This window comes from Pteropus vampyrus, unplaced genomic scaffold (genome assembly GCF_000151845.1).
Source record: "Pteropus vampyrus isolate Shadow unplaced genomic scaffold, Pvam_2.0 Scaffold270, whole genome shotgun sequence".
Taxonomy (NCBI): domain Eukaryota; kingdom Metazoa; phylum Chordata; class Mammalia; order Chiroptera; family Pteropodidae; genus Pteropus; species Pteropus vampyrus.
This window is the reverse complement of record NW_011889051.1, coordinates 374,160-383,427: the sequence shown is the minus strand read 5'-3', so window position 1 is coordinate 383,427 and position 9,268 is coordinate 374,160. Positions and strand designations below refer to the sequence as shown.

Sequence of the window (9,268 nt, the reverse complement as noted above, 5' to 3'; positions counted from 1 at the left end):
GCTGCAGCCCCTAGGATTTATCGATTCCCTACGTGAACAGGCTGTGTTGGCACGAGAGCTAATTTCCAGAACAGAAACCAAGGGAGAGGCTGGCACCCAGCTCATTGCGATCCTCGTTACAGCTCTGTGCCTAACTTCTGCTCACAGGGGCCAGCCCGTCACGCAAGAATCCTTTGATGTCGCATCCAGTGAACACACATGGAACGGAGTCCACTCACCGCTGACGATTCTATGGGCAGTGACGGGCATGCGGCTCGTCCTGGAAAATCCTTCTTGAAAAATTATTTTGAGGTCTGACAGCTATACTGATACTTATTTTAATTGTGGTAAATCGAATTTCACAAGGAGCCTGTTTCAGAGGCATGGATAAGGGCACTGCCTCATCCTGCATCTTCGGGGGAGTCTGAGCTGTGGCCTTTCGTGTGGCCTTCTCAGGAGGATGGCAGGCAGTAGGTGCTCAGTCTTCACATGCTTGTTGAGAAAGATTCAGAATTGAAAACAAAGGAACTAGAACAGTGTTTACAAAAATACCCTCGATTCTACTAGAAAACGTAAATTCGATGATGTGGTCACTAACTGGGGACAATTTGTTTTTCCATCTTGGTTTGGTTTTGTATGAAGGTCCCCAGTGAAGTAGGGGGAGGACAGTCCCTCTCTAGGATGGACTCAGCCATTTTTAAGAATAGAACCCTGTTTCTGCTCAGCCTGCCAACACTTCAGTGGTTTGTTGGTAATTCATTTACTGGTCTGCCTAGTCTCTGAAGTGAATGCGTTCAGCTCTCTCCTCTCTAAACGGAATTAACTATGTTAAAAATGGAGACCAAAAGAATGTAACCTACATTCGCACGTGAGAACTGTGGCCAATATAATTAGAAAGACTTTTTTGGAGGGTGCTGAATTTTCCACTCGAAGTTTCTAAAACACTCTAAGAAAAACGTTTTTAAATAACAAAAAAAAAATCAGTCTGCTTTTGGAATTTCTGCCTTTCCTAACAGCTCCTGAGCTGTGAGGTTTGCATGGGTTCTCTGTCATTGCAAACGTACAATTTCTGTAAAATTACAATCTAAGGCAGATGGAATTCCTAGTACTGAAAAGCACTGAAGATTAGGCATTCGGTATTTAACTACCTTTGAAAATTGCGTTGACATTGACATTTAAGAATTTATTTACGTGCTCTTGAATGGAAGCTATGATATATATAGAAGACATAGTTTTTTTAAAACAAAACAAAAGAAAACAGAATATTTAGCTTTTTCCTATGCAATGAGAAAGCTAGAAGAATTAACAATGAATGTGATTTTTCCAAAATAAACAATCTCTGTATTTCTACGGAAGCCCAAACAGTTCAGTCTGTAAAACAGTAAGACGTGAGGACTATTCTTACAGTTCCTAATGTTTTTACTAGGCAAGGCAACTTTTACTAATTCCGTCTGGCTAAAAAGACAGTGACGACAGAGCCTTGCTAATCGTCAGACCCACAGATCTGCTCTCTTGTTCCTTCTCCTGGTCACTCGGGCTGGCTCTGAATTCCCTCCCTCTTGAGCCGGTGCCTCTGCTTCCTGTTTCCTTGACAGCTCTGTGTGGCTCTCAGTGGACTGTCCCCTCGTGCTTCCAATCAGTGAACACCAAGGCCCAGCCTGAGCACGGCCTTGGGCCCTCGAAATGTTCTCTCGGTCTCTGGCCTCCCAGTCTCGGGAATAAAACAATCATTTAATTGCTGAACCACCCAGTGGGGATCACTTCCAAATTTCCGTCTCCAGTTTCCTTACTGGGGAACCTACTGAGGGCCTACTATGTGCCAGGTCTGAAACCAGGCGAGGACTGGGGTACAAAGATGGGTGAAAAAGGGGACATGATTCCACAACCAGGTCTTCGTCCGAGAGAGGCATCGGGGGTGAGAGGAATGCTCCTCTGCCGGGCAAAGGAGACCAAGACCGTGTTTAGTAACAACCAGAATGAAACCAAGAACAGCTGATGTCTAGAAAGGATGGGTTCATTTAAATAACTATTTAGTAAATAAACAGTTATCTGAGCTATTAGTTATTTAGCCCTTGTTATGCGCCAAGCACTGTTCTCAGTGTCTGGGATAAGGCAGCGAGCTATCTCCGCCCTCACGGGAGGGGCCAAAAAGAGATCGTGAACAGAATGAAGCGAGAAATTCTACAATATGTTTGATGGTGACAGATGCGATTTTTTAAAGCCAGAGTGTTAATGGAGCAAGGGGACCGAGTGTGACCGAGTGGGCTGTGGATTGAGCTTTAAACTTTAAATGATGACGGGGGGCCAGGGCAGGACTCGTTAAGAAGATGATATTTGAACAAAGCCTTGAAGGAGGTAAGGAAGGAGAGGGAAGAACATTCCAGAACAGTCCTAGAATATTCCAGAACATTCCAGAATAGCTGGAGGGAGAATACAGGGCATGCATGAGGAACAGCAAGGAGGCCGGTGATTTGTTTAATTTCTGAAGTCTCTGAATGGAAGCTGCAGAAAAGTGACAACTACGGAAACGGACCGCTGGAGGCTGGGGCAGGGCGTTCTTGGTGCTCGGTGCGGGGACCTTGCGAGTCTGGCTCTCCTTGAGGAGCAAATGATGGTCACCCTCGGCGCACGTGCGCCGATCGGTAGTGACATGTTTGTTACACACTGACGAGGCCTCTACTCCTTATAACCCATCATACTGCTTCCCCTCAGCCTCCCGCTCGGCACACAGGGAAGTCTTCTAGCTCGGGGCTGCTGCTCTGGGTCGTGACAAAGGATGCGAGGACCATTAACTTAGTGCCACGTCCAGTGGACCCCCAGGCCCCCACGTGGTGACCCTTCCAGGACCCCGACCTTCTGTTCTCTGACTCGTCTGTGAAAATGCAGTGGTTTTTCAAGACATTTCCGCAAAGCCGATCCCCACGCTCTGTGGACAGATTCATAATGAAAGTGATAACGGGATCGGCCGCCCCAAAGTCAGTCACAGGCACTAAGTGGCACGTGACCTTCGGGGCACTGCTGCTAATGGAGACGCTGGCCTCGGGGGAGGGTCAGCTGTGGCTGTGACACGCTGACCCGTGTCAGAGGATCCTGACCAGTCCCATCAGGGGCCAATGCCATTCAGCCCCGACCGTGTCCCCACACTCCCTCTCGACTTCTCCTCTTTGGGGGTGCTGAGGGCCACCGAGGGTGGCCGGGGAGAGTGCGTGAGCCAGCGCAGTCTCTGCTCAGTGGCTGCACCCTGAGGGTATGACGGCACATCTGTAGACCCTCGCATGAGAAGGAACTCAGCGTCTCAGAGTTGGGACAGTACTGTCTTCCAACAGGAAGTGGGGGACGCCCTGCCAACGCCGGTGGCTCCTTCTGCGCAAAGCTGGGCTATGGACAATGCAGCGGGAACCCCAGCCCAAACTCCTGCCGTGGCAAAGCGTGAATGAGGGATGTGCAGACTTTCCGTAAAGGGACAAAAAGTAAGTGTTTAGTCTTTGTCACATACTCTTCTTTTCTTCCTTTTTAAAACATGAAAACTATTCTTAGCTCAAGAATTCTAAGTAGAGTTTGGTCCGTGGGTTCCAGTTTGCTAAACCTTAAGTGGGAGATGGGTGGGGCTGATGGTTATTGGGGGCATGAGGCGCCTGAGGGGCGCGTAACCACCGCGTAGTGCTCTGGCTGATTGTCGTGCGACAGGCTCTCAAGAGGAATTGAAAATTTAGATTGTGATCTGAAATTTTCAGATTTCAAAAACGGACACCTAATTGTAAAAACCTGCAGCACAGTAGGCAGACCCGACCCAAACACACCCACGGGCCTGCCCTGCAGTGTGCGCTGCAGTTCCAGACCGGAGACACGCTCCATCTGCCCGGACCGGGAGCGCCTCGCAGGCTGCAGGCCCAGGAGCTCCCCGCGGCCTCCGCTGGGGTTCTGACGGGCGGGCCTTTGTCTTTCTCCCACCTTCTTCATCCCTCCACCCTCCAGCCCGACCCTTGGCCTTTCTTTCTTTATGAGGTTTTTCAAAATGAGTGTGGGTTTAATCTACCACGTATTTTCTCAGAGAGGGGTGAACATCCTTGACCTGGCTTTTCAAGGAAGACTACAGAAAAGGAGACCTGGAGCTCAGAGGGCCTTCCAGACAGCGGACGGGTCACGTACACACAGAGGCCGGGAGGGGTAGGCTGTCGCTGCCTGGGCACAGGGAGTCCCACAGCTTCAGACAGTAGGGGGTGGGAGACCTGGAGCTAAACACTTCACTGGCCCATTTCCTCAGCCCGGTGGAGAGTGAGATGCATCCTCAGGTCCTCCACAGTTGGACACAATTATTACCATAAAAATGCATGGTCTACGGCTTCCAGAAGCTTCCACCAAAGGATTGTCATTGGTTGAGAGATGACCCCTTCTTTTTTTATTAAGGAAAGGGGGATAGTTAAGGTGGGGAATGGTCATCTCCAGTTGGCCACAGACTCTACAAGATGTGCTTTGGGGCACCCCGGCCAAGAAGCGGCCACTGCAGAACATTCTAGTGAGGGTTTCTTCGGTCAGGACACGCGCCCTCCATTCCACGTGGGGGAAGATGACTTCATTTCAGTCGCACACACCAAGGCAGATCCTGTTTTGTAGCTTTGCGTGGCTCAAGCCTGTTCCTTTCCCCGCATTTTTCCCTCATCTCATCTGCATAGTAAATGAGACGGGCCGTGTAGGGCACCCAGGTAAAATCCCAAAGGCCAGCCCCCCCGAGCCCAGAGCGGGGCTTCTGCGTCAGTCTGTCTGCAGGGGTGCCAGGGAGCCGCAGTGGAGACCGCTGACCGGAGGTGGCTGTTCACCTGGCCTCCTGGCTGCGGAGAGAAATGCTGCCATGGCAACCGCCAGCTGCAGCAGAGGTCACAGAGGAAACGAAATAAGAAGCATCACCACCAGCATTCATCACGGCCATCCGGAAAGCAGCCGCCAACGCACCGCCTGAAGAGCACAGGTGCTCTGGAGGTGGGTCGCGATGGGGCGGAGTCAGCAAAAGGGTCAGGACGAAGGAGAAGGCTGAGCGCTGCCTCAAAGATTACGTTTCCGGGGGCAGCTTATTCTCCCGAAACGGCCAGTGTAAGGAACGTCCAGGAAGTCAATGCGTTGTTTACATAAATATTTAACTAAGATTCTATTTTTGCAGGCGCACGCTAACACTCAGTTCCCACTTATTTCTGGGGAACGCGAAGGGCTTTTAGGGCTTGACTCTTTTTCATTTATCCAACATGTTTGTGGTAAGGAGGGGAAAAGCATCATTATGTCCATTTTGCAGATGAGAAATCGCGCAGAGTAGCCAAGTATTAGATACTTAAGACACTTAAGCATTAAGCTCTCCTATCAGTCACCCCTAAAAACAATTTTCAAGAACTGCTACGTTACCGTGTTGAGAAATGAGTGCTCCTTCAGGAAGAACTGCACATTTTTACCTATTTCCTTGAGGACAACATTGACTATCACATATCCAAAGAGTTAAATGTATTTGCTTTGATCCGGCAATCCCAGTTCACGTTATTTGACCTAAGAAAATCATCTTGAAAATTGCAAAAGATGTAGCACGAGGATATTCATCACGGTGCTGTTTGTGGTAACAAAAAATTGAAAACAACTGACACGTCCAATAACGTGGGATTTGTTAAATAAATGGCAGAAGGTACCACTACCCGCCGTAGACCACTTAAGACATACTTGAGTGATGCCAATTTGGGGTGCCTTAACCAGGACAGCGGAGAAGCGGGTGGTGGTAATGAAGTGCACAACAACCCTAATTCCCCGACTGAAAGATGAGACAACCTCCCGTTGGACTCTTGGTCATTTGGGGATGATCACCTTAACCTCGGTGATGGAGAATCATGGATCCGAGACTAAGCTTCCGATGTCCCCACGGCAGTAGGTGGTGGCTGACTAGCGCCCACTGCTGGCAGGAAGGGAAAAATCTAGGTTTGGGCACTGGACACTCTTTGTCCGCCCCCACCCCCAAGAGATGAGCCAGGCTCTGGTCCCTTACCTTTCCTTCCCTAGAAGAGCCCGAGGTGACCTCACCGTCCCCTTTCCCTCCAGGATGTGGGCTGTCGGTCAGCATTCATTGCCACTGCCTAATTGCTCAGTTCTCTACCAGCCACTTAATTTCACCCTCTGATCCCCATGTGCGGACCTGGTGTCGAAGAGTGTGTGCACACTTGTGTGTGCCCGCATGTGTGTGCATGTGTGGGTGAATGGGTGATAGAACAGGTTCCAAAAATGATTTAGTAGGTGATAGCAACACGTTCCTAGACAGCTCTAGGTGCTAGGTTTATGGAAAGTGTTTTGCCATCTTCAAAATGCTTGTCTCTTTCTTCTAAGTTTTCAACACTGAATAGGAAATACTTTGTAATAGGAAAAAGAGCAATAACATTTAATCGTAGAAAGAGTGACATTTCTATTCAAGCAAATAACCTGCACCACCATCTCCCCAGCTCCTCATGCAGCAAATATTCTCACTGTTTCTTAGTGAAGCCTTCCTCCCTCACCTGGACTATATAGGATCTCGGGCAAGACATATATACTCATGGTTCTCCTGTCACCCGGATTCCATGCGTCCACATAGAGAAATTATAAAAACAGCAGAGTTCTTTAACTCTGACTAGACCGTTAAGGTCTATGTCTTTTTATTAAGTCTTGGGTACGAGAACCTTGAACTAAGCCCGAATTGAAGAGCAGTGCCTCCCAAGTAAGAGGCGGAGCATTGTCTGTGTTTCTGGAAGAGTGAGGAGCTGCACAGAGCTCTCACCAAAGGTCTGGTTCTGCGTTAAGCAGCGGAGCCCTGAGAGCCAGCTCCGGGCCACTGGGCACCCCCGCCTGGACGCACGCACCTGCCTCGTCCGCGGTGATGGACAGCTCATTGCTGGGCTCGCTCTTGCCGATCCGGTTCTTGGCGTACATGCGGATGCTGTAGGTGGAGGAAGGGTGGATATCAATGATGGTGGCCGAGTTCAGCTGAGGGGAAACATCTTTGGTTCTCTGAGCAGAATCCCAGGAGTCTTTTGGGTTTTGTTTTTCGAAAAAGAAGAGATAGAGACGTGAGTTTTTTCCCTCTGCCTTGGAAAGTTCACAAGTAGGAATTAAAAACAGAAACAAATAAACAACAACAACAACAACAACAACAAAAAACAGAAGGAAGGAAAGAAAGATTACAACTCAAAGTGAATTCTCGATGCAATGACCCCAGGGTGCTGCTGGCCTGGCCTTTATCTACCCACTTTGGGGGCAAGGGCTGCAGGGAGGGACGTCTGACACACCAGGTCTACTGGCGGAGGTCACAGAGGAAACTAGACATGATAGATTCTCACGACAGTGAGATGGGTGACGGCCGCGTCTAAACACTGCTCGGGACCAAATGAGTAAGGGTTCGGACGCACCCTGCCCGAAAGAAAAAAATACTCGTTTCTAAAAAGTATTTGGAAACCAGCCAAACCTTCGGTGATGTCAAATCCCTTCTCCCAAAACACGGTGGTAAAAATGAAATTCATATAAAAACTAACCTCAATCTCCAGCACAAACACTGCTTACCATATGTATGTCTCAGTTCTAAATCGTGAAATGCTTTGGTCTCACTCAGACCCTTTATTGTAGGAATTATTTTTCAACCACAGCTAATTTTAAAGACAGCACATGCCTCGTATGAAGAGTTATCACTGAATTCGTGAGAATGGGTACCTGCTGATCTTAGAGCTTCGACCGATGATGAGAACGTCAGCAAACGGTTCTTATTTCGGAAAGGGTTTGGGAAGGTGCTGGTCAGGGCAGGTGGTCAAGAGAGGATGTTGGTCGTAGAAGGGCAGAGAACCCCGCCATGGCGCACAGAGAGAGTGCTCACGTACTCCCAGACCTCTCCCAGAGTCCCCTTGCGCAGTGCTCATCACACTTGTAAGAATTTCATTGAGATTCTGTATCCCCATGAGGCCAGAGGCCACATTTGCCGCGTTCAATGCTATCACAGAGACCCTGACAAATACTGAGTGCATGTTTGAAAGACGAATAAATAAACAGCAAATACGCAGACCTCTGAGTCCTGGGAATGACCCCTTCCACCTTGATGGCTGCCGCGGAGGTTCAGAGCACCGTTCTGCCCAGAGGTAACTTCAAACACAAGAGGGTTTCTGCACTTGCAGCAAAAACACATGGCCTCGAGCCTGCCTTTGCTCTAACTTATCAGAGAAGGGACCGTCCCAGAAACTAACGACCAGTATTCCAGCTGAAAGGAAAAGTGTCGTTTGCGTCACGAAGACTGAAGGCAGAAGAATGAGACATAAAAAGAGAAGATGCTGCCAAATATCTGACAGTGGATGACGAGAACGCGATTCAACAGAAGACGAACGAGGGGGGGGGGGAATTTAATTCCAGTCAAATGACACGTAAAGAGGAGCCTCGTCTCACAAAGGGAAGGCCAGACCTCCCGGGGAAGACACCTCTGGGACGACCGAGAGGACGCCCAGTGTTGCGAGAGGTAGAGGAAGTGGCTCGCGAGCCCCACGAGGGAGCAGACACTTGTCGTGGTGGACGCTTCTGCCAGGGCAATGTGGAGGCTTCTGGAGCTGACGGGGCCCATGAAGACATGGCCATCGTCACTGGAGGATTGCCTGGGCGGTGGCTGAGCGCCGGAAGAGTGGACATACTCATGGGAACCGACCATGTCCTCCGGCTAGTCAACGCGTGTGGCTAGCCCATGGGGAAGTGACCTGGGCAGGGCGTCCAGGCAGGAAGTGAGAGGTCCCTGGAGAAGCGGCTGGATTTTAGCTTCCTCCTTGGAGTTATTACACTTTGAAAGAAAAAAAGATGATGTCGATGATCCTGATCATTAGACTACGGTTCAAAACAGCCCAGGGTGGCCTTTCAGCTAAAAGTCAAGAAGGCGAGAAAGAATGTGTTCTCTCGAAGGATTTTAAAGTAACCGAATGAAGGAGAGTCTAGTTAAGTCCCTGAACACGCTCCTGCAAATGACATGGCCTCAAAGGAGGAATAAAAACAGAGCGGTGACTGTCCAGGAGGAAGAAGTCAGGAAAAAGGGCCATTGCTTACGATCTCAGACGCTGACGGGCACACAGGCAGGTCGCGGACCGTTAACGTAATTAACTTAACGTGCTTGACACGCTAGCACTGGGCATTAAAAACCACCCCAGGGACGCCCTGATGCTTGGGAGGATGAAACCGCAAATCAAAATACAAATATAACTTGTAGGATTATACAATGGAGAAAGTAGACTTTCTAGGAGTAAGTCATGAACAGAAATGTGCCCTTGGA

General features: G+C 49.3%; 1 protein-coding gene across 1 annotated transcript in view; it reads right to left on the bottom strand.

Moving 5' to 3' along the window:
- The window catches only part of DSCAM (DS cell adhesion molecule), a gene marked incomplete at its 5' end in the record, with an annotated part of 274,168 nt that overhangs the window by 137,071 nt on the left and 127,829 nt on the right, over window positions 1-9,268 (bottom strand). Inside the window, one exon of the mRNA XM_011375311.1 lies at window positions 6,840-7,065. Coding sequence (XP_011373613.1) covers window positions 6,840-7,065 — 226 coding nt within the window. The remainder of the gene's footprint in view (window positions 1-6,839; window positions 7,066-9,268) is intronic.